Genomic DNA, 25,387 nt, shown 5'->3' on the forward strand with positions numbered 1-25,387 from the left:
GCCCGCACAGCACTAGGGCTTTTTTCCTTTTGCAAGAATATGATATTTCAAACAATTTGGAAAAGCTATTGTTCAATTTTTTCCTTTGAGGACAAAAAAAGCTCCCATGCTTCCAATTTTTTTTGCATAAAAAAAAGTTTTCTCTGATGATCTTAATGCCACCAATTCTTACCTCAAAGTACCGAGTAGTAAAAAAAAAAAAAAATTACCGGTACCTAATCATATTCAAAGTAAGAAAAAACAACTAAATGTAATGCATAATTATTTTTTGCATGAACAATTCACGCCAATATTTACTCTGGACTAAATTACATTCAAGAATTCCCTGGTGCTATTATTGAAACTTGGAGAAGGTAGAAAAATGAAGGGGGGGGGGGAATGCCCCTCCCCTTTTTGCCTAAGCATAATTTCATGGAACTGCTTATAAAAACTCAGCAGGGAACCAGTCTCTAGTTAAAAACATAACCAATGTTAGGCTGGTCACCGGTTTTTGTTAAGCACATTTTTTTCATGCTTACCAAAATTGTTTTATGCAAATTTGTGCTTATTGGGTCTTCTCCACATTATATTTCAAGTCTCCCAAAAATTTACCACCCAACATTTTTATCTATTTGAATAAATAAACAAAATGATCACAACAATTTTGAGCATATAACTGAAACCTCTTGATATAATGGAGTATACACAGTTTAATTCAGAGAAAATATGTTCAATATATCTAATCCGGTCAGTAACAGTTTCCAGGAAACCATTTTATTATATGACCAATCAATGAGTAAATCTGCCCTAATCCCTAAACAGGATGAACTTACATGCGGGTATTATTTAAAATTAACTGATTTTGAGCAAACGATTGACCACCGACCAAAATTTATTAACACTTGTGTGTAAATTTTGGCTGGAACCAGTGAAATATACTGAGCCTTCAAATTTGCCCCTAGATTGCCAATATATTTTTTTACAAAAATTTCGGCCGAGCAGATGATCACATGTTTTGCATGTTACTCTAAATTATAGAAGAGAGAGACGACGTCATCTCGGTTTGTGATCGTCCAAAAGTAGATGCCACAATGCACCGATGTCAATTACAAGTCCATCACAAGTCAATAACAAGTCCAATCTCAAGTCAATCACAAGTCAAATTGAAACTTGAAATCACATGTTGGGCCACAATTCGGGCGTTTCACAATGCAGTGCGCCAAGAGTTTGCCACGGAGAGACCATTTCTCAAGTTTACGCTTGACCAAACACGGCCCATTTGAACAAGCATCAGTAGACAACTTGAGCTAATTTGTTAAGGATCGGGCCACAGCGTTCTGCAGCCTTTACAACAAACACCATATTGATGAAAAGAAAAGGGCAAAAACTAAACTGACTAGAAAAACTAACAACTTCAAATAGCCTGCGCTGCAAATTTGTTGATGGTCTCCCACAATGCACTGGGAAAAAATGATCTCTCCGTGGCAAACTCTTGGTGGCGCACTGCATTGTGAAATGCCCGAATTCACATGGGATGAACAATGACAAAAGAACTTCTTTGAGACACAGTTCATTTGAAAACCTTGTCACTCTTGGGGAGGGGGGGGGGGGGGGGGGGGGGTAGAGGAGGGGGGAGGAATTGGGGGGGGGGGGGGCAGGGCCTGGAGGAAAAGGATGACTTGTGATGACAGATGACTTGTGGTGACAACCAAGGAAATTCCTACAGCTAGCTCTGCTAGGGGTCCCTTCTGCTGAAGACTTTTTGTTGCAATCTTGCTTGTCTTGGTCCTTTGATGGACTACAAAGCCATAACAGGACTCTCTACTGCAGCACCAGACCAATCTGTTTGGGTGAGGGAAAAAAAATACATCTGACTAGCCACAGTGCTTGCTTGAGATATGGGGCCAATTTCAAGGCGCTGCTAAGCACAAAAATTTGCTTAGCACAAAAGAAGTCTGGCTTACAAAAGCAGGTTACCAGACAAAACTCCATGTGATGTATATTGCTCGTGATTAGTATTCGGCTGTTGTTTGCTTAGCATGAAAATCACATGGAGGTTTGGCTGGAAACCTGCTTTTATAAGCCAGACTTTTTTGTGCTAAGCAAATGTTTGTGCTTAGCAGGGCCGTGAAATTGGGCCCTGCAGATCTGACCGTTGGTGACTAGCCTGTGTACAAGGCACGGCAGGGGAAGAGGATTGATATTTTTTGACTGTCTGTGACTGTTCAGACAGCAGGAGGGTTAAGGCTAGCTGTGCATTTTACCTGGTGGGGTTCCATGCTTTTACACCGCCAGTTGTACAGGTAGTATTGCAAGTTACCGTCACCGATGCCAAACTTCAGCTTCTCAAGGAATGCTTTGTTCTCCATCAGGTCCAGGGCGTTGAAGACATCAAAGCCATCCTTGGGGAGAAAAAAACAATAGGATAAGTAAGATTTGAGGAAACACCATGTGCAAATAATTTCTCAACTAAGAGAATGGTTCTGAAAAGAACCAGAGGTATAAACTCGACGTTACGGTCAGTATGCTCTGACCGTCTTCAGGAGAATGCCTTCTTAGAGTTTAGGCATTCTCCTGAAGACGGTCAGAGCATACTGACCGGAACGTCGAGTTTATACCTCTGGTTCTTTTCAGAACCATTCTCTTAGTTGAGAAATTATTCGCACATGGTGTTTCCGCAAACCTTTCATTATTTAAAACAATAGGAGGAAAAGAAAAATGGGCAAAGTGATTTTGAAATCTCCGACTTCTCCCAACACTAACAATAAGCAGGCACAATGTTTCCACCATTACCGGGGGCCGCTGTGAGCACACAGTGATCTAGTGTCCGGATTGGTCAATGGACTGCACGCATAACCAACAGAGGGCGTTTCGTCACCACTCACGAGAGGTCGAATTCGAGGGAAACATATATACGCACACTGGTTCGTGTACTTACAGCGCGAAGCACACACGACTAATTCATTCTGAGTGAGTACAAGCTTCTCGTGAGCATCATTACAAGAAATCCGTCCCGATTACTGTTTGGAACCTACCTGTTTAGCCAGTGTGAGGGCGGTGTGCATAAGGTCCACTATATTCGTCTTGGTGGCGACCGAGTAGAAGGCGTACGCGGCCTTCAGCTTCTTGTGTATCGGATGGTGCATGATGGAGGACGGCAGAGTGTAGTAACTGATGAAATCTGTCAGTTTGCCATCCATCTATAAAAGAAAGTCGGACGGTTAGTCACCGAAGTGCATCACAAAATAATGATGCGATGCTCTCAGGGTTGAGATTGTTATTAACAATAAGCTCTGAAAAAAACTGGATGAACGTCTGAAAGATACTTTTCTTGTGTTACAGAGGAACATCGTCATACCAAACACTGCTATTCCGAACATTCGGCTATACCGAACAATGCCCTTGGCTCCCGAATTTTGTGTACAAAACTTGTTGAAAAACGTCAACGGAAGAGCGACAAGTGGCTATTATTTTCCCAACAAATAGAAGGCGAAAGCCACATAATTCAATAGTCGGCACGTGTTCAAAGTTGTCTTTCAGTAACTATACCAGGGTTGGCGCGCGAGGTGAAGTTCGAGGCACTATTTATTAAAAAGTGAGTACCGGAGCACCGGCAGCTTAAAATCGCTTTACCGAACGATCGCTACTACGATCAATTTCTGTGGATCCTGCGGCGTTGCACTGTACTAAGATTTTATCCAAAACAAATTACAGCATCCCTAAACACAGGACTCAAAATGTTACCCCTCCTCTCACCTTCAGACCAACCCTTTCTGATTTATTTGATTATTGTTATAACTCTGAACTAAACCGGTACCCACACTCACCTCTAAGACGTATGTACTGATGATGCCTTCTTTGGGCGTGAACCAGTGGGTGAATTCTTCCTGTAATAATGTAATGTATGGAGGACCAGAGTAAGTCACATTGTTAAGGATTTCAAACATTTGAAGTTGTCTCCAAGGGGCAATTTGGGACTGGTCACTCAGTTTTTAAAGAGGGGGTAAATCATTTTTCATTTTTACACTTTTTTCATGTGAAGCAACTAAAGTGCTCAAAATCTAAAGACGGGCGCTTAACAACTAACCTGATGAAGTTTTAGCTCAGTGAATGCTGTACATTCCGAGAAAACAATATTGTAGGATCTGGATTTTAATTCCAAAGTTGCAGAGTCATGTTTTGAATCAGCATCCAAAATCAGTATCCGGAACACATTCTCATTCAGCCAATTGCAGCTACGCGATGTCACGCACTGAACTGACGAATAACAGCAACTGCGCGTGTGTGCGTCGTGCCAACGCATGCGTGCACCGATTCACGGATTCGCCGAATTAAAAACCAACTACTAATGGAAATTTCCAAATTGGCGTCAATTAACGCATCTTTGGAAATGGCCTTCTTTTAATATTAAAGGCAACAACATGCAACACTTATCAAAGAGACAAGCCTGCCCAGTGTAAGCAAGGCCAAACTGCCTCAGTGTCTGTGGTCGCCAACTGAAGCAGGATACAACCGTGGCGTTGTCCAATGGGACTAGCTCCCACTGTCTCAGAATTGGCCGTTTATGCACTGGTGTTGATGGCCCAATGCAGCAAGGTCCCACAGACTTTTACACCTAGCTACATTGTGTTACATATGGAAGGGTTACGGTCAAGGAACTGGGAAGGGGTTCATGTCCTTACTTCGTTGAAGATGGGTGCCATGGAGAACTTCATCATGTAGCTTCTGAAGAGCTTACAGCAATCGGGGACGTCTTCGGGCACCATGGGCCGCATGTCAAGCTTGGGTTTCTGAGTGGAGACAAAAAAAAAAAAAAAAACACATTGGAAAGATACCTTAAGAAAAATAAATCCTGTTTCGTCAAAGGAACAGTTTAACCACTTTAGTAAATTACGAGTCAACCAAAAGTCAGTCACATCAGAAGTCAGGTCATAAGTAACAGAAGATGACCGATCTCATTTCCATACCTTCTGAATGGAATCGAGATTGGAGGACTTGTGGGGACTTGTGAGGACTTGTGGGGACTTCTGATGGACTTGTGGGGACTTCTGATGGACTTGTGAGGACCTGTGAGGACTTGGCGGACTTGTAGGGTCTTCCGAGGACTTGTGGGGACTACTTATGGACTTGTGAGGACCTGTGAGGACATGCGAGGACTTGCGAGGATTTGCGAGGACTTGTGGGGACTTGTGAGGACTTGCAGGGACTTTTGAGGACTTGGGGGACATGTGAGGACTTGTAGGGAATTCCGAGGACTTGTGGGGACTACTTATGGACTTATGAGGACCTGTGAGGGCCTGTGAGGACCTGTGAGGACTAGCGAGGACTTGTGAGGACTTGTGAGGACTTGTGAGGATTTGCGAATACTTGTGGGGACTTGTGAGGACTTGCAGGGACTTTTGAGAACTTGGGGGACTTGTGAGGCTTTGTAGGGACTTGTGACTGATTTGATCATGGACTTGACATTAAAATGTTCAAAACACCATTTTTTGCTTCATGGCTCAATGAAATTCGGGCCTTAACTCTAGACATATACATGAATGGTAACAAGTTTTCTTAGTGACTTACATCAGGCAGCTTGTAGAGCTTGATCGTGCGCTGCAGTGTCATATTTCTGCCTATGTGGGAGAACTTGACATCAATCAACTTCTTTGGGTTCAATGACCGATGCCAGTACCTAAGAAAAGGGTACCACAAAAAAACCCAAACAGTTTTGACTTGTTCAAATCTAACTGCCTAATCGTGTTTTTAGGAATCTTCTGCAATCTGCCACAAACGACCTCCGATCCCAATGATTTTTTACGGCCAGCGATCAGTATAAATGTAAATGAAAATATGGAAGCCACAGGGGATGTATGTCAACACTCTTCTTCCTGACATCTTTTCAGCATTTTTCACATCTGTCCGACAAACACACGATCATGCAACCAGATCACGCAATAACTTGTTCCTTCCCTTTACTCGCACCCTTTTCGCTAGCCTCACCCTTAAGTTTGATGGTCCATGTTTATGGAACTCCATTCCCGATGACATCCGGGCAATGCCATCCGTGGGTTGATTCAAATCTTTATATAAAAGATTCCTTCTCTCCCGGTATGCCTTCCCTCCTTTACTATTTAATTTTTTTTTTTTTAATATTCAATTTTTTTTCAATGGAGAGTACAAAATAAATGTCTGTTGAATTGAATTGAAATGTTACAGCCAAATGTTTGGAAGAGTGGTGTCATAGTGGCGTGCTACTGTAATTGTACAAAGAAAATCAAGGTGTTCGAGTATTAAGGCAGATTTTAGAGGGGTTGGTCCTAAAGCTACTTTGTATTTATATTCATACTCAACCACAACACTGAAGTAAACAAACTGACAGTGTTAGGTGAACAGAAATTTTGACTGGAGTGAGATGTGAACCTGCGACCTCTGTAATGTCAAGCCAACACAGCTGAGCTATCAAGCCCTACTGCTCCGTGGTAAGTTGGCAGTCTCCCAAATTATCAATATCTTTGTTTACGGGACACTACTCAAATGCTGTACACACATAAAAGCATAGTTTTAAAATCTCACCAGCCAGCCAACCCCGGCAAGCTCGGTGGCAAGTCGTCTGCACTAGTAAGCAGAAGGTCATGGGTTCGAGTCCCACCCGAGTGAATTTTTTTTCCAAAAATCACTCAGGACAACACTGAGTATGTAGCGTTTATAAAATATGTCGGTGAAAGGCAAGACGGGGAGTCAGGTTGGCGTGGGGAGTCAGGTTGGCGTAGCGGTACTTTCCTCACCTTCCACCGCTGTGACCCGGGTTTGAATCCCGCCTGGGCCAATATGTGGATTGGGTTTCAGCCCCTGCCTGATTCCGTGGGTTTTCCCCAGAATATTCTTCTGGGCTTTCCCTCCCACCTCTAAAACTGTAACTTCTTCTCATTGTCTTCTCTACACAGGTTTCTTCAGGCTTGCGAGCTACAGTGCCTAGGGCGCTTTTGAGGAATCCTTGGTTTCATTACCAGAAATGATTAATAATAATAATAAAACACAACAGTCTGAGTCTGCATACTGGATATTATCAATTTCTGTGTTTTGTACCTGCACGTTGCGACTGGCTTGGGGAGGACAACGCCGGCCGTGTAGACGGCCTGAAAGATGCCCTGTTGGTGCACCCTCCGCGTGATCTCACGGATCAGGACGGGAGCCACGCGCTTGGACCGCAGCTTCTTGTGGACGCAGAGAAAATTGATCTCCACCATTCTCTGTTCTCTATAAAAGGAACAAATTTAAAATTTAACAAAAGGGTAGAAAAATTAACCCATTTTGTTTTTTGTTAAGACTTGATTGTGATTAACCTATTGGTACCTTCACTACGTTGTATTACATTGTATTACATTATATTACATTGCATTACATTGCATTACATTGCATTACATTGTATTACATTGTATTACATTGTATTACATTGCATTACATTGTATTACATTGCATTACATTGTATTACATTGTATTACATTGCATTACATTGTATTACATTGTATTACATTATATTACATTGTATTACATTGCATTACATTGCATTACATTGTATTACATTGTATTACATTGTATTACATTATATTACATTGTATTACATTATATTACATTGTATTACATTGTACTACACTGTATTTATTCCTGGATTTATTCCCGGATTTGGTTGGGGGCGCAACAACGCTGCACTTACTTGTCAAAGATCTGGATGTTGGCCGGTACCCCGCTGATGAAGCCAACCAGTTTGTTGTTGGTTGCCACTCGGACCCCACAGTGCCAATCTTTTAACCAGCCTGGTGGAGTAAGGGCCCTGTTGTGGTAACGGAAAAATAAAATACCAAAGATTGAAAGAGTTATGTTCTACATAAAAACAAAATCACAGTGACATGAGGTGAGATTCAAACTCGGGTCGGAAGAGTTCACTATGCCAAACCCACTTCCTTGAAATGTAGCAGTTTTTTCACCCACCAAATAAGGAACTCTGCAGAGTAGTCGAAGCGGAACATGTTGTCGTCATCTTCTACGTAGTTCTCGTTTAAAAGCGTGTACAGCTCTTGCAACTGAGAGAGAAAAACACCAAATAATTGGGTTATTGAAGAACTTATTGACTAAAAGAAAAATCTCTTTCAAGCGAATGTCATGATTCCTTTAAACCACAATGAGATTTTTTTCCCACAAAATATTTCAATAAAGGCAAAAATGCTCTTTTTACAAGGGTCACAAGTAGATATTTTCCCCCCAACTTTTTACCTCATATTTCCCTTTTCGGGGACTTAAAAATTAGCAAAATATCAGATATACAGATGAATTTTACTTTCTAAAGCACGAATTAACCCTAACCGCCCTGAATCCTCCAAAATGCTTTTTGCAAATTGGAGGAATTTGCAGGATTGAGGTTACATGGCCAAAGTGCGTTGCTGATTTCGGAGTACGCACTGTGTCAAGGTCTTGGGCCGGACCTTGTGTTGTTTACGCTCAGCCGTGCATAAATTTAGTCCTTGATTATAGTTGACATCCTCCGCACTGCTCCAGGATGTCACTGCCTCTGCCTAAGCCTATTGACAGTCATAGCCGGAGGATTTTGCAGGATTCAGGCAGTGGTCACCCCTCCATGGACCATATTCAAGAAACAACGGAGTAATTTGCAGGATTGAGGCTATGCTATTTTTCCATGAGGCCAATTGGAGGATTTTGCAGGATTGAGGCTACATCCTAGCAAAAAGGCCTAGGGAGTTAGGGTTAACTTAACCATTCCATCAATTTCCTTCAAGATTCTTTGTATAGTATGCGGTTACATTTTTGTTCACTGCTATTCTGGCGCAAGTAAGAACACCCCTAAATTTGATAATGGATCATCCCTTTGGGCGCTACTTACAATGTCTGAGTCATGTATGTCCAGGGTGTCCCATACAAACTGAGAGGGGAGCGAGAAGGGCTCGCTGCGGATGTCTTCCTTGTTTGGTTCCACCGCTTCATTCACAGTTGGCTCAATATCTTCCCCTAAGAAATTCAAAGTAAGAACCAGACTGTCACTACAGCTGGGTTTAAATCTGGTGTGATTTGTGAAATGTAGGGCTCTGAAGGATTTTTTTAAGCTTTACAACCCAAATTTTCTTTGTAAATTCTGACAGATACATACATGCACGGCACTTTTTATTAGAAGTGAAAAAAAGGCTTTCCCTTTCAAAAAAATACTTTTTTTTAAGTTCATTTCCCCACAATTCTGCCATTTAAGACAATCAGATTGCAGTCAGGGTGACTGTTTTAGCCGATTTTCGGCTAACTTTGACAGAATTTTTGTTAAAAAACGAGTTTGACAGAAAATTTGACAGAATGGATTTTGTTTGCAGATTTCTGGCAGAATTCTGCAAAAATGGTTATTTGACAGAAAAACAGCAAATTCAAACAAAAAAGTGTACATTTGTTTAAAAAAAAGTTTCAATCCTTTCAAACAAACCCTTGCATAATGGGACAGGTTGGCTGGTCTAGGTGCTGAGGTTCACTGGGACACTGACTTCGTCATGCCCGAAATTTACCAATAATTTCATAACATCTCTATGTGACTAGATTGTTTATTATGTAATTTGAATCTTAATTAAGGCAAAACTACAAATCTGCATGTGGTTTTAAGTGTTTATAGTGTATTTTGAGTAATTCTGGGGAATTTAGCAGATTTTTGATAAATCTGACAGATTTTTGATGTTCATTTAGCAGAATTTGGCTCTGATCTTACGGTCACCCTGATGGCAGTTAATAGCATTTCCTTTGTTGTGACCTTTGAAGAGAAATAAAGCCTCGTCTTTGACTCCATTTACCAATAACTCTTGACAATACAACATGGACTTGACAGTCAATACATCCATTGCCGAAGTTACGTTAAAACTGTGGGGAAAAATACACACAAAAACACCCACCACACTGTATGCTACAGTTCAGTAAAGTTTCAAGCATGTTATTGACCATGACCAAAAAATCCAAATAATTTTTCAAAATGAAGGCAGATACCTATTTTGGGTACTGGCTGGGTGTCCCAGAAGTTGTAGACTTTCTTCTTGGCGTCCTCCATGTTCTTGGCCGGTCCTTGATGCACGAACATCTCCATCGCTCGCTGGAAATCCCGCAACTTGGCCATGGATAGCTGGGCATTCTAAAAAAAAAAAAGTGAAAAAAAGTTATTATTACTCCAACTTTTTTTTTTTTTTTTAGGTTTTTGCCATTTAGCTTTGCGTGCCAGTAAAATGTACCTTATTAACCCTAACCTTTCCAAATACTCCCAAATCCTCGTAGAAATATGTGGAGGATTTCGAAGGATTCAGGCTGTATGGCAGAAATGTGTGGCTGATTTTGGAGGATGCACTGTATCAAGGTCTTAGGACCTTGTGTTGTATATGCTCAGCCGTGCATAAATGTAGGCCTACGTTATACTTGGAATCCTCCGCACTGCTCCAGGGTGTCACTGGCTCTGCCTCAACGTATTGACAGTGATTGCCGGAGGATTTTGCAGGATTGAGGCAGTGGTCACCCCTCCAAGGACCACATTCAAGAACTAACGGAGCATTTTGCAGGATTGAGGCCGTATACAATTTCTACATTGGAGGCAGTTGGAGGATTTTGTAGGATTGAGGTTGCATCCCAGCAAAAATGCCTAGCGAGTTAGGATTAGTAACCAAGTGAATAGCAGGCTAATCCAAAACTGGGCATTCCCAGCCTGAAAAATTCCTTTTTCTAAATGTGAAGTGAAATCTTGGAAATTAAACTTAATTTGGAATTCGATAAGAAAAAAACAAAGTGCCACGTGGCTGTGGGGCCCAGGCAGTCTGGTACCTAGACCCCATTAATGGGGCTACAGTAAATGGGATTGGGGGACCCATTGTTTATGCACCTTTAATTCAGAAGCATTTGTTGCTACAGCAGAGCCCTTGTCTTTGTTTTCTTCTTCTCCACCCTTGTCTTTCTTCTTTTTCTTCTTCTTTTTCTTGTCCTTTGGTACGGCCCCGCTTCCGGCAGCGTTTCTCTGGGGCTGTGCTTTCGTGCCGGAAGTGGAGGCCCCGTCGTTCTCGTCACCGTTGGCCGTCACTGCCACTGCTGTGCTGTTGGCTTTTATTGCATGGTTGGATAGGCTGATAATTGAATGCAAAATGCATTACAAGAAAATAATAATTAATAAAGATAAGAGAAACTAATAGAACATTTACATGATGAATAGAAAACCTGCACAGTGGACAGGTCTGTTCCTCTGTGATACGCAGACACTTTGTACTTTCGTAATCACAGAACTTCAAGTCTGTCCACGGTGAGGGCGCTCTTTGCAAGCTCTCTATTGCTTAAATTATAATGCTTTCAGTGGGCATGAAGTAAATTTTAATCAATAGAGGGCGCTATAGAAACCGACTGCGCATCCACGCAGCCATGCCTGCGCGGATATATAGAATGGAGTGGCCCTGTATTCTATAGTTGTGCCAAAAAAAGGGAAATGTTTCTCAGTTCCAGTGTTCCAGTCAGTCAGTCTTTTCCACATTTTTGTGATGTCTGACCTTCATTGAGATAATACTTTCTTTAATAAAATAATAGGCCCCCTAATGATGAAAAAAATGCGGCGTCAGGATGCACATTCTTTCCATGTTGGCAGCTTCGCATGCGTGTGTCCCAAAATATTTAATTTAAGTGGAAAGTCAAGCGAGCTGAAGTAGTACAAATATTGGGGCGAGTCGACTTCTTGCCTAAACAAACCACGTGCCGCAGTGCCCCCAAAATAAGCACAGTCATTCGTCATGTTCATTTCACTTCCCTTTCCAATCTAGGCCACAAAATGGCATATAAAATAGCCCAGTGAAGTTTATACTTCGCTCACACATCCCTTGAAACTTACTCCTTCTTTTGGGCGGCATCTCCGCCTTTTGTGCCGTCTACTGCCTGTTCCTGCGGCCCGCTACTTTGCAAGTAGCCGAAAATCTCACTGTCTTCCTCCGCCATGATGTCGAATTTCTACGAACCTCGTTCCCGGTGTTTTTTAATCACAGGTTAGTCCACGCCCCGCCCCATAGAGAAACCACGCTCTCGCTTGAGAAACACTGCAGCACAGAGTAAACAGAGGCGGATATCAGATCATTTCATTCCCTCTCGATCTCCCTGGTACTCGGTAATTTCCTATTGTTGGATTAATGTGTTGATCAGAAAGGGAAACCAGCCAATTTCCAAGCACTGTGTTTTCGTGTGTTCATAGCGACGAGAGACGCAAAACTTCAGAAGTTACTCAAATTGTAAACTTTAATTTTAATATATCTCCCAACAACTAAGTTAACATGGCGCCTAGTTTGCACTGTAAGTGGAGGGTTGATTTATTTAACATGTGTAAAGATTTGTTAAGCTTTTCCATTGTTTTAAACTTGGTTAATGTGTAATTGTTGAAAATTCTGAAGTAAACAGTCGCTTGAATTGTGTTGCAGATTGCCTTAACCAGTTATGATATGTCTTGAAAACATGTAAACTAGTCTCAGCTCTTAACTAAAGACTTAAAATAGTTTTGAAAACTTCATTTTATTGCTATAAACTGATGCTTAGCAATTGGATTTTAGTAATGAACATTTTAATTTTTTTTGACGTCCACAGTGTCAGTCACTTTTTGTCAGTCACGGAGTCAGTGATCTTTGGCATGCCATAATTTTTGGTTAAAAAATGTACTAAGTTAAGTCATTAAGTGTTCTGCGCATAGGCCTAGGGCTAGGCCTATAATATAATTATTAAATTATCAACTTTTTTATAGCCTTGCCCTTGGGATTTTCACATTGTACACGTAGCTTGTTAAAATTCTTGAGACAAGGATTTCAGCAAAATACCATTTCCGTATTTGTTACTTGCTCTAGCGAGGGCAACCTCGCCTACTCATAAATATTCAGCTTCACATGAACATGATGAATATAAATACCTTGTGAATATTCAACAGTTAATAAGAAGATAAATCCATGTTACCAACCTAATATCTATAGTAAAAATAAATATTCAACACTACATATTCCTACCTTATGAATATTCAACAGTTAGCAAGGAGGAGGTGGAGGCCTTGACCGTGTTCAATGCAACTATGTCATTAATACTCAACATCACGTTATGAATATATTACCTTATGAATATTCAACAGTTAGCAAGGAGGTGGTGGCCTTGACCAACATGTTCAATGCAACTCTGCCGTTAATATTCAACATCACGTTATGAATATATTACCTTATGAATATTCAACAGTTAGCAAGGAGGAGGTTGACGCCTTGACCAACATGTTCAAAGACCTGGGGAAGGCCAACCCGTCCAGACCGGAGAAGCTGGAAAGAACGCAGGTCAGGGAACAGCTACATGTCCAGTTTGGAGTGACGGACGACATCATTCTAGACAGAAGTACGAGCTTGGGTTGTTAGAATCTTGAAGGAAATTGATGGTTGCAAATTATTTGGCTATGGCTATGACCCACACAGGTCTATGGGAAGCGGCTGAGGCTGCTTCGCATAGACGCGTGTGTAATTCCTAGCCGTAGCTAAGTAATTCTTACACGGCCATGGCTATGGCTTGAAATCCCTGTAAACTGTGCAAGGTTTGTAAGTAAAGTCTGTCACAAGCTAGGCCAAGTTCGCGCAAGGACTATAGTTGACCAATGGTTAACTAACATTTGCCCGAACTCTGTCTAGTCGACGGTGGTGGACTACGCTAGTCGACTATTTGGAACCAGCCTACTGGGGTTGGTTGCTTCGCTGGTAACCAATAGCCGCGCGCATTCATAACGCTAGCAGAGAGCCAGGATCCAGAAGTTTTGCGATGACATTTTGACCAGCGTTTGACTAGAGACGTTGTTATCAGTGCGCAGGAGTAAGGTACGTCACAAATCAACCACTAGTCGACTAATGGTCCTTGCCCGAACTTGGCCCTAGTGTGGCCCATCAGGCCGGCGTTTATCTCTGGTTTCAGTAGCATGAAACGACTGAGGATGTTTGTATTCTCCCTGGATGGGATGCTAGTCCATCGCAGGTTACTCCCCAGCTAATGCCGGTACCCATTTATACTCCTGGGTGGAGAGAGGCAAGTGGGGGTGAAGTGGCTTACCCAAGGACACAACATATGGCCAGCAGCTGGATTCGAACCCCTGACCCTCTGATCATGAGTCATCATCCCTATAACCACTGGTTGCTTCTTAATAATTGGAAAAATACCGCTTCTTGAGAGGTAAAAAGATGGTTCTGAAAAAAATCCATGTGGAAACACCTGACGTTTCAATCAACATATTCTGGTCATCTTCAGGCAGACGTTTTGTACTCTTTGAGTCGATGTTGGTTTAGGTGCTTGCTTTGGGTAAGAGGCAGAAAAATCCCACCCCCTCCCCCCTTTTTTTTTGGGGGGGGGGGTGGTTTTCCATGCCTGTCTGTTGTCACCATCTTAAGTCCAGCACACAATCTGATTTTTGTTTTGACACTGAGGATCTTAAAACTTGAGAAAATTCAAGTGGATTTATATTGTTTAGAAATACATGAATAATGATAGAAATTATTTCCTTTCTTGTTTTCAGTTGTGCGAGTGTTTGACCTGGACAGTGATAACTATGTCAACTTGTCCGAGTGGCTCCAAGGCTTGTCTGTGTTCTTAAAGGGAACATACGAAGAGAAAAAGCAGTGTGAGTTTGATATCGAGTGTTTTGGGAGATTCCCATATCCTTCAAAATTGATCAGGAGATTTTTGGTGGAATTTGAAAGATTGAGAAAGGTCAAGCCCTACTAGCTATTATTCTTGATCACAGCAGAAAGCAGAATGCCTTTTCCCCTACTTGTTGGATTCTGTTAGAATCAGCAGTCTTTTCTGGTAAGATATTGTTGAATTCAGGACTAGTAAAACAGTATGAGCAGGGCAAATGTTCACCCCAACTCTCTATACACCTTCCTTAATCCTACGAAATCCTCCACTTCTCAGGAAAGTAATCGCACATTCATTGTACTCTGACTTGCAAGGGGCTTTAATTCCCTTGTAAATTAACACTGACTAGGCTCTACTTTGTCAATCCTTCAAAATTCTCAACAACAAAAATTGATAGGTTTTAAAAGATCTAGGAGGATTAGGGTTAAAGATGATTGATTGATATGGAAAAAAAAGGCTGTTCTTTTTTATCTTCCATAAAAATCTTGTAGTTCCACTCCACTAGAAAACGCGCTACTGGGAAACAACCCAAAAATCGGACAGAAAAGTGCCACCTAGAGACACTCAGGAGCAAGGCGGTGATTGGTTATTCACTAGAAACCAAAGATTACGACCTGCAGGACAATTTTCTTTTCATTTTTGCCACAGATATTTTTGTATACCCCCCTCCCCCAAACCAAGCCTGAAACGTTGGCCAATCTCTGGCCCAGGTCTAGATGTAGCCCTCCGCCTCAATGCTACATAGATCCAGACATTGGGGGTGGGGGGGGGGGGGGGGAACGAAATCCCCCGAGTTGGAAGCTACAAGCCCAAATGCTTGATCTCCAGAAACATGACTACAATCTGTCCCAAGTATAGTCGGCAAGGACCGCGTATACAAAATTATCTCTGGGATCACACAATACTATTGAGCTCACGTGCAGGAATTTTAAAGATTTTTGTGGAGTGCACTTAACAAAGTTTTGTTAACCATATTTTCATCTCTGCAGTCTGTTTTAAAGTTTACGATTTGAACGATGACGGCTTCATCACGAGAGAGGAGATATTCAACCTCCTCAAGAGCAGCATGACCAAGCTTCAGACGGAAGAGGACCCGGATGAGGGCATCAAGGAGCTCTTGGAGATCACCATCAAGAGGATGGTGAGGGGTTCGAATCCAAACTTCACACCTAGTCCTTATAACTCAGATTGGTGCATCTGTGGTTGGCCTAGCCTTGTGCAAATTCAAGTGTGCGAGTGATGAGATGCTCTATCCGCACTGACTTAAAGTCTTTTATTCACACAAGTGGTTTGTGTCAGTAGTTGTCTGTTCGCGACGGTAGGAGGATCGAATCCACACAAAGTCAAAATCTGTTTGCTGTATCAGTGGTGTCTCTATCTGACGTTTGTTATGGCAAAATTTGAGTGCGAGAACAATGAGAGGTTCGAATCCAAACCAATTTCTTTTCATAACAGATTGGTTTGTCAGTCATGGTCTGTGTCTAATGGTAACAGATTCAAATCCAAACCAAGTTAAAGTCCTTTTCATATCTTGGATTGGAATGTTAGTCAGTGTCGTCTCTTTCTTGCGATGTTTGCAGAATAACATAGAGCAAATTCAAGCACGATTTTGACAAGGGGTTCCAATCCAAACTTAATTTAATTTATTTTCTTATCTGGGATTTGTTTGTCAGTGATGATCTGAATATTCTCCAATACCATTTTGTAATGGTGTGACTCTCTTTATTGTGATGCTTGCAATAACATGGAGAAAGTTCCAACTCAAGAATAATACGATGTTCAAATCCCCAAGCCTTTCTTATAGCTCAGATTCGTATGTCAGTGATGGTCCTGTTTCTGATGGTAAGAGGTTCGCATCCAAACTGGATCCTAGTTATTGCACTAGCGCATTGGTGAAGGAGGGAGAAATCAACGAATGGTTGAACCACACTGTTGGTACTGAACCTACAATCCTGGCCAAATCTCGCTGGGCCCCCAACCCCCGGTCCCCACTCAACGTTGTCTCTCATTGCGCGGTGTGTGCTCCATCAGCTGGAGAGAACAACATTGACCGGGGGAGTGGGCAACCATGGTAGGCTCAGGAAGTGTCCCAACCATTTTGGCCGGGATTGTAGCTCCATGTTTTTGAACAGTCTCTTTTAGTTGACCGAGAACAGAAAGATTGATATTTTTCACTGAATTTTATATTTTATCAAACTGTAGGATGCAGACAAGGATGGAAAGATAAGCCGAGACGACTTCTCAGAAGCCGTCGACGCGGACATCCTCTATTTGGAACACTTTGGATCGTGCCTTCCCGAGCCCAAAGTAAGTAGCACCGGTTTCAACTTGAGTGCGATTAACAATTCTATAAATTTGGCCGAGAGGAATGCACCCAAGTTGAAGAGCGGCACCGTGGTTTTTTTTTTGGTAGAGGGTCAAGTCTTGCACAGATCTCATACAACCCTGATCGCACCTGGGGATATTTTCTTTAATACTTACTCACCATTATTTTCCTCAAAGGTTCCGATTTGAATTATGCGATTGAGAAAAGAAAATTGTGGTAAACTGTCCTGCTCAAGGACATCAGTGCCATAATTTCCTCACTTGGCTCAAAATCGTCGGAGGATAACTGTATGATGAAGCAGTTATAAACGTGTGGTTTAAAACTGGTTTAGGAGCCAGCTGGCTGCTGATAATGGCTGGAGCCGAGCCGAAGGACTATTCGTAAAAACAAATTCCAAGGTTTTCAATTCATTGTCTTTTCTCTACAGATTATCTGTTAAGATACTTTTCTTAATCCTCGGCCGCAGCCAAATTAAGAAAATCCCAAAAGGAATCAGGAATTCCTAAGAGTTTTGGAGTAACTACCTTAGCTTTTCTCTACAGGATGTGGAAGCGTTCCTCAAAGTGGCAGCCACATATCCACCGTACAGAGCGACATATTACTAGCCTCCACCAGACAGTAAAAAAAAAGTCGGTGCACCATTAGATATTGAACCCTCTAATGAATGGCAAACAAACTCACTGCACAGCTGCCGCATAACTAATCAGTAATAACACAAGGAGAGCGTTATGCCATGTACAGTTTCAGCAAGTGGGGTCTAGATATGCTAAAACACCAAATTATATAAAAACTTTCTGAATACTTTCAGTAAAGAGTTTGACCCAGTGTTTACTTAATAGAAAGCAATGTCTTCTGTTACCACCAAACTTTGTCCCAAATTTTGTTTAAGTGTGAAAAGTCTTGATGTGGTTTGTATCATAAGTGTACAGACCACTTTTGTTGTCTTTCAGAATTGAATAGTAAAGATGAAAGTCGACTCGCTTTAACCGAACTGAACTGAATATGGTAAAATGCTCTCTTTCTAACACATACCATATACGGCACTTTCATTGGGGCTCACGCTTTTGATAAACCATACCATGACGAAAATGATAATCATCCAAATTCCAACGTTAACCCTAACCCTACCAAATCCACCAAAATACAACAAATGTCTTTTTTTTATTGGCTTTTCAGAGCTATCAAGCACCAAAAATATACTTTGCATGGATTAGATTTTTAGTGAGATGCAAAGGTTGCAAATAGTGTAACTGTAGTGTGTTGGGTTTTGTTGGGTTCTGTTGGATTTGCGAAGGTTCCTAGCCAAAAAACTCCCAGGGGATTTGAAGGGTTACTAAAGAAGAAGGATTGTATTTAATCACAGAATCTCATTCACTGCAGAGTAACAACCAAATGGTAGATTGCATTGTCTAACCATGGAGCTACATCTAGTTAACAGGGTCTAACCTGCAACCATCTTTGTTCAATTTTTGGTGACGGCGAAGCAATATTGACCATATGATTTTTTTCCCACGGTTATCTTGAAATCAGATAGTTACGGATCTTGTCTTGTAACAGACTGAGGTGGCTACGGAGCAAGATTTGCATTATAACCAAAGCTAACAGTTATATGTCAATTTTCGAACAAATTAGTATTCGATCATTCGAAACTGCGTCTGACCGAATATTTGGATATTCAAAACTGCGAGCAGCAACTATGTGCTGCGCCGGTAAAAAGTTGCACAAAGAGTGTGCAGTTAAAATTTGCATGCGGCGATCGATAGGGGGCGCTGTAGTGTTTTACAGTAAGTATTTTATAACCGTAAACAGGCTTTTACTTACTAAAGGATACATGTACAAAATGAACTGCCGTCAAAAAAAAAGTTTCCGTCGACAAAAAAGTGGCACCTGATAATTAAAGCGCGGCAACTTTACCATGTAATAACATCACAGTCGTGTGTGTATGTGTGTATCTTTTGGTTGCTTATTCCTGAATTTTCGAACTGGGAAAAAGCTGTTGGAATATTTAGTTGATGATCGAATGTTCGACTATTTGGTCGGAAACGTTTCCTTTATAATTTGGGAGGCTAATCATCCTTACTCGCAGCTAGTTTGCTGAATTGCGAAGGACGCGGCTACAACGTGGTCGGGCCGCTGGGGAACTCGCATTGTCCCCCTGAAAGACAAGTGAAGTACTCGTAAACATTAATTGTGATAAAAAAATTCGTGAGCAAATTTGGCTGAGAAAGTGTGGGAGAAGAAATTTGAGTAACCGTTGATGGCTCTTTCTTGTATTTAAAAAAGTCCTTTGAAAAATGTTAAATGGATTTGCACATATCAAGAAATATCCGAATCATAACTTACATATTAAGAATGAAAATGAAAAATATGCATTCAAAAATTATACGTAGACGTTCTGTAGAAACAATTGCTCACAGCATGCTACACATACTGCACTTTATAAATACATAGATGTATGAATTCATTTAGAAGTAGACCTTATTTTCATTAGTCAGTACGTACCAGTAAACGTTGTTAGTTATCGGCTGTGGTAATTTGAAAGCATGCTGGAAAAATGCAGGATTCGTCACGGTGCAATCTCAGAACACACTGCAGTAGAGACATGCAATGCATGGAAATTGCTTCCAAGAACAAGAACTAACTTTACTGTTTCATTTTAAAGTAAAGTAGATCATTTGTCATTTGTACTTTTTTTTCGTTTGAAGCAACAAAAGTGCTCAAATCTGAAGACGGGTACTTAACAACTAACCTGATGAAGTTTTAGCTCTGTGAATGCTGTATATTTTGAAAAAAATAATACTCAAGAATAGCGAAAAGTTGCCGAGTCATATTTTGAATTGCGCCCAAAATCAGCATCTGGGACACGTTCTCATTCAGCCGATGTTAGCTACGCGATGTCACGCACTGAACGGACAAATGGTAGCAACCGCGGGCGCGCCCTTTCAACGCTTGCACGCACCCATCCACGGATTTGCCCAGTTACAAACTACATTGTAACTACCAACGGAAATTTTCAAAAATGTGTCACTTGACCCATCTTTGGAAATAATCTTCGTTTATTGTTTTCTTCAAAAATGACAGCATGCCAGAAGGAATAATTTCACAGGGAGTTTAGTGCCATTACTATCTTGAAACCAAGTGAGATTTTCAGCAATAATTTCGTCAGTTACTTTTTTGATAGTTGCAAATGATCTACTCTACCTTTAAAACATTAATAAAACATGGTCAATTCATGAGTATGTCATAGTAATATTATTCTATCATTTAATGCAACTTTGAGACCAAATGTGGCTTTTAGTTGGTAAAAGAACTTATAAATCTATCTTTGAAAAATTTAATGGCTATTGCATAGCCTTTAGTAAATTTTCATATCTGCACCAAAAAACCCAAAAAAACCTGCTGTCGGTACTGACATGATCATTCGTTTGGAGTAAAAGAAATATTTTCACAAAAAAATGTTTGACTGTGAAGCGCACAACATTGCAAGTTTATATATGTAAAAAGTTAAAATAATGTTTCACTTGCTAGTAGAACCTTTTGAAACCAATTACTCTTTCCAACATAAATATTTAATTAAAACTTTCCAAAGTCATGCAAATTTCAAAGACTGTTTGGAGACTGGAATCTCATCTTGCGGGTACAGGCTGCAAACAGTGTTCTTGTTTATTATTTTATTTTTTATTATTAATTGTTCCCTTTCCCTTTTTTTGACAGGACGTCGAAAGGTTCATGGAGTCGCTTTGTAAGAAGACCACCAGCAGCAACTAATTAAGATTGCCACCAATTCACACACATTTTCCCCCTCGGGAATATTGCGCAGTTTGATCTAAAAAATAGATATGGATGGAGCCAGCGAAGTCAAGAAAATCCAGGTAACCAAATTTGAGATAAGGAAAACTCAAAACTTTTCCATCCAAATGATGAGTTAATGAATTTTTAAACGACTCCCTTAATGTAAGGTCATCAGTGATATACACACTATACATTGTATCTTCCCACTTTTGATAGGGACACCTTATATTTTGGCAGACAACAGGTGTTTGTTTTTTAACCATAGTTATAGTTGTCACAGTACTCCCGGCATAAGTATTATTAGTATCGTTATTTATTTCTGGTAATGAAACCAAGGATTCCTCAAAAGCAACCCAGGCACTGTTACTCGCAAGCCTGAAGAAACCCGTAGAGAGAAGACAATGAGAAGAAATTACAGTTTTAGAGGTGGGAGGAAAACCCCAGAAGAATATTCTGGGGGAAACCCACGGAATCAGGCAGGGACTGAAAACCCAATCCACATGTGGCCAGGGCAGGAATCGAAGTCGGGTCACAAAACTATAACTGCCACAATGATGCTGCCAAAATTTAGGTGTCCCATCAATGTTTCAATTGATCATATTCCCAGAATTTGTGTATATTGTGTATGGGTGGAGTACCAAAAATAAAAATACCAATTGGAACTAAGAATTGCAATCCATGGAAAAAAACGAAAGTATACATAAAACTTTTTAAAACGTTGTCGGTCCCAAAGTGAATTCAATATAGGTTATTGCACTACTCCGATGTTTTTTATAGATACTGTACACTCAGTGTTGCCCCCGAGTGATTGTGAAAAAAAACCACTCGGGTGGGACTCGAACCCACGACCTCCTGCTTACTAGTGCAGACGTCTTACCACTCGACCACCGAGCTTGCCGGTGTCGGTTGGCTGGTTCCCAAAGTAAATAGATCCCAAAGTGATAGCAAGAAATATTGAAAGATCCATGCAGTTTGGTGTTGCTTGTACATAATTATTTAATAATATTTTTGTATTGTGGATGTTTATTTTGATGTAGGTATTAGTGACAATGATGATAAATTTTTACAATGTCCATAACATTTGCTCCGTCCGTAAAATAGATTAACATGTATATGGTGCATGCACATTCAATTTCTGCACTTAAAAGACTCTTCCACTTGTCACAAGAGGGCGCCATCACCATGCTCTGTTAAATGAGCTCACTGAATAGAGGTACTATAGAAAAAGAGAATCTCTGGCCCTTCGTATTTATTGACCTGGACTTAAAAGAGATATAACCTCTGTACAAATCTTTAATTTTGAAATTGTATATTGCCTTTCATATGTAGGTTTTAAAAATCTAAAAATTTGCTCCAATATCGCTAAAAAGTTCCGTCCTTGTAAATATCGTACAGACCACTGAGAAGTTGAATGTATAAATAAAAAATCTGCATTATACGTGGATTCAATTTCGGGAAAAAAATTGAGTGTTTTGTAAAGTACTGTACTGTATACTCTCCGAGATCCTTCAGAATTCACCAGGTTTTGGTAGATTTTGTAGGATTGAGGAAATAGAGCCAAGCCACTACTTAATACATGTGGCTTGATGCCCTTTGAATGCCCTTTGGAAGTCGTAGTAGAAAGACTATACCACCTGTTTCCTGTATTAGTGTAGGATTTTGAAGGATTAAGAAAGGTTTCTGGAAAAAACAATGTCTTGAGTTAGGGATACGGTTTGGTAAAACAGGGTCATCACACTTTCTGCTTGTCTCAAATACTCCACAGGCACTTAAATTCTTTTAATTGGCACTTAAAAGAAAAAGTACCCAACTCACAAATGAAAGTAAAAAAAAATAAAAAATAGAAATAATTGTACTTAAAGATATTTTAAAAAGTAAATCCAGACACTGGGTTTCTTAAAAAAAAGTACCTAGTGTACCACAACACTGTATAAACAGCTGAAAGTGGGCACCAAGGGGCTCCCGACTAGTTTCCGTTTTTCCCCACTTGTGAAAACAGTCTAATCCCATGCCCTCTTGTCTGTGGTTTTTGCTGTTGGCGGACTGAAGGGGGGGGGGGGGAGGTGGGGACAAGGGTCTCTCAAGTGCAAGAAGGGACTGCCTGGCCCGGAAATTGCGGATCGCTTGGGGTACTGAGTGATGGGTTTTAAAGAGGCGGAGGGAGGATATTCTTGAAATTTTTGTGGTTGGGGTGGATGGTTTGTTGGGGGGTATTTTCTCGAAGTCGATGTATTATTATGTAACGGAGGAATGAGGGAGGGCTTGGAGGGGCGGGGCTTGGAGAGAGGGGAGGGGAGGGGGATCTACCAGTTTGTATGTCACCACAAGCTTTGTCATGTGACTCCTCTGTCATGTCTTCACTCCTGGCAACCTTGGTTAGCAACGGACTCTTGAACGATATCTTGACGACACTGTAATTACAGTGTATCAAATGCCTATCTGTTGTGCGAAGACGTTAAAACTGTTGTCCATTTCCAAAGTGATCTGCGATTTATGAATTCAAATCTAAATGAGGTCATAGCCCTTCATGCAACCATTTTGTTTGTAAGCTTGCTATTACTTTCCCAAACCTGAAGTGTTTATTAAACAAAAGTCCGCAGAATGCCATTTGGATTGATGACGTGCAGTAGTTCACACCGATCTGGCAAAATAGGCTTTCATTTCCTATCCAAGAAGAATTCTCAAACGTTCGCAGAGAGTTCACGGTGGATCAAACATCACGCCCTCTGCAATTTTCAAATTTATGTTTTTCCAGTCATTTCATTTTTTGGTAAGAATTATTCAGTATTTCCAAACCGGCCTTTCTTTAAATCTGAACAAAATGGGTTTACTCAGACTGTTTTTTTTTCATCAGTTTTCCAAAACGGAACTGCCCCAGCCGTCCCCAACTAAAAGATCATTCATTTCTTGATTGATTCTTAATCCGTCCTCTCTGACGCAAGTCCTTAAGGGAGCCATAGACAGTGACATTTGTCACTGCGTGCAGATTCTCGTTATCGTCTCTCTGCACTGCCATTACCGTCGGCATTGCCGTCCACCCCATGGGGCGCAAACAACAACAACGAGGATTGCTAACGTAAACATGATATCTGTGGGAGGCAATTGTAAACCAATTAGTCTGTCAAGAGAATCGCCGCCCTTGGGTTGGGGGTGGGGGTGTATTGGCTGAACCCCTGGCTGTTTCTGGGGGAAACGTTTAGGGGATTGTACTAGCAACTACAGCAGTGATTTTCTTATTTCAGTAGGCAAGGAAGGGCCCATGCAATGTAAAAAATTTAATGTAATCCTTGAAAAGGCACCTTTGTGTCCCAAGCAAGCATCGTTTAAAGGGTATTTGGTGCCTTTTTGTTTTTTTGTAATAATGCAATATTTTCCATGCTTTTCCGGGACAACTCGGGGCGCTGTTCCTGTAATGTCACTTCAGGAAGGCACTGTTCAGTTTGGGCCTTTCTGTTCAAATTGTGACCCAAAAATTTGCTCATTGAAAATGAAAACATTTTTGAGAAAAGTTTGCTCATTGGCTTTACTGCCGTGTACTGACACAACAACGAATCGCCAAAGAAATGAACATTCACGACAGCAAAACATCCACAATTCTGGCAACTTTTGGTGCTGAAATACGGTAGCTTTAACATTGAGGTTTCTGGATGAAATGACATCACACTTTTGCTCATGAATGTGAACATTTGCATCAGCAAAAAAAACCCCAAAAGGCACCAAAATACCCTTTAAAATGGCAAAACAAAGATTGAAAAACAAAAGCCAAATGGGATGCTAAAATGCACTTTAAAGGACATTTAAAAAAATGACATTGCATTCCCTTTTGCTCTATGATAACCTTTTAACCTGTAGATTTGAAGTCATATCACAACTAAAGAGGTCATTCGTAAAATTTATAGGGAATGCCACAGCTCATAAAAAGACCTTGTCCTTCAATAATCTGAGGCTCACACTTGTGATGTGACTAAAAAAAATCTCCAAGCACCCCAGGAAGCCTCACACAAGAACTACCTGTCTTTATGCAGAACAGTCTGTGCGGCATACCTGAGCAATTTCCTGGACATTTCTTATCGCCACACATACAGACATCAAACGCATTTGAAGAAAGAAAAAAAAAAAAAAATCTGTGGCACATTTAACCGCCAGGGTTCATGTGGTTCCCCTGGGATGGGAACAGCCAAATGAGCAGCTTCCTGATAATACAGCATGCAAGTCTGGCCAGTCCACGTTCACTTTTTTTTTTGGAGAACGTCTGGGTACCAAACACTGCTCACAGATCCCGTGTTTGAATTTACCCAATTGTTATCCGCGTGTTCCGTTGAACGGAAGTTGAGGTCAACACTTTTAATTTTTATAATAGTCATCAACTTGCAATACTTTCAATATGTCGTACATTGTAAAGCCTTCTTTTCTTTTGAAGTTCCCCATTTATGACTGTTGATAAGGATGGGCCCAATCGGGACAAAAATAAAATGCAAATGATAGAACGTTACACACGTTGTAGATGCTATACATGGTGCCTGGATGTGCTGTATTCTTATAAATCTCACAGATTTTTAAGGTCCATCAATTGGATAGCGCATAAGGGCCTGGGACCAAGTTGGTGCAGCACCT

The 25,387-nt window shown here is 40.9% G+C and overlaps 2 protein-coding genes across 4 annotated transcripts; one reads left to right on the forward strand and one right to left on the reverse strand.

Annotated features, from left to right (window-relative positions):
* Positions 1-1,608: 1,608 nt before the first annotated feature.
* On the reverse strand, positions 1,609-11,989 carry LOC119744632 (glycylpeptide N-tetradecanoyltransferase 2-like). The gene is made up of 13 exons (XM_038220675.1): positions 11,855-11,989; positions 10,868-11,105; positions 9,991-10,132; positions 8,861-8,985; positions 7,954-8,045; positions 7,679-7,795; positions 7,051-7,221; positions 5,548-5,656; positions 4,662-4,769; positions 3,807-3,866; positions 3,015-3,179; positions 2,244-2,381; positions 1,609-1,821 (listed from the first exon to the last, which is right to left on the reverse strand). Exons 1-13 carry the CDS (start codon positions 11,956-11,958, stop codon positions 1,801-1,803), a joined length of 1,590 nt encoding a protein of 529 aa, XP_038076603.1. The 5' UTR covers positions 11,959-11,989; the 3' UTR covers positions 1,609-1,800.
* LOC119744633 (EF-hand calcium-binding domain-containing protein 1-like) lies at positions 11,889-20,955 on the forward strand. 3 transcript variants are annotated; one of them, XM_038220676.1, is made up of 7 exons: positions 11,889-12,005; positions 13,225-13,374; positions 14,534-14,638; positions 15,645-15,796; positions 16,858-16,962; positions 17,524-17,609; positions 20,696-20,955. In XM_038220676.1, the coding sequence occupies exons 1-6, from the start codon at positions 11,957-11,959 to the stop codon at positions 17,584-17,586; spliced, it is 624 nt and encodes a 207-aa protein (XP_038076604.1). In that variant the 5' UTR covers positions 11,889-11,956; the 3' UTR covers positions 17,587-17,609; positions 20,696-20,955. The 3 variants fall into 3 exon arrangements, with proteins under 3 accessions (XP_038076604.1, XP_038076605.1, XP_038076606.1); XM_038220678.1 differs by lacking the exon at positions 11,889-12,005 and adding an exon at positions 12,162-12,306; XM_038220677.1 differs by lacking the exon at positions 17,524-17,609.
* Positions 20,956-25,387: the final 4,432 nt, after the last annotated feature.

This window comes from Patiria miniata, unplaced genomic scaffold (genome assembly GCF_015706575.1).
Source record: "Patiria miniata isolate m_02_andy unplaced genomic scaffold, ASM1570657v1 HiC_scaffold_7, whole genome shotgun sequence".
In the NCBI taxonomy this organism is placed as follows: domain Eukaryota; kingdom Metazoa; phylum Echinodermata; class Asteroidea; order Valvatida; family Asterinidae; genus Patiria; species Patiria miniata.

Bases quoted from the DNA above. Each gene is read 5' to 3' on its own strand.
- LOC119744633 (XM_038220676.1), top strand. From the start codon at position 11,957: ATGATGTCGAATTTCTACGAACCTCGTTCCCGGTGTTTTTTAATCACA. The intron at 12,006-13,224 runs GTTAGTCCACGC...AATATTCAACAG, and splicing joins CCGGTGTTTTTTAATCACAG to TTAGCAAGGAGGAGGTTGAC. The intron at 14,639-15,644 runs GTGAGTTTGATA...TCATCTCTGCAG, and splicing joins ATACGAAGAGAAAAAGCAGT to TCTGTTTTAAAGTTTACGAT.
- LOC119744632 (XM_038220675.1), bottom strand. From the start codon at position 11,958: ATGGCGGAGGAAGACAGTGAGATTTTCGGCTACTTGCAAAGTAGCGGG. The intron at 10,133-10,867 runs GTGCATAAACAA...TTTTTTTTTTAG, and splicing joins CAAATGCTTCTGAATTAAAG to AATGCCCAGCTATCCATGGC. The intron at 4,770-5,547 runs GTAAGTCACTAA...GTCTCCACTCAG, and splicing joins AGCTCTACAAGCTGCCTGAT to AAACCCAAGCTTGACATGCG.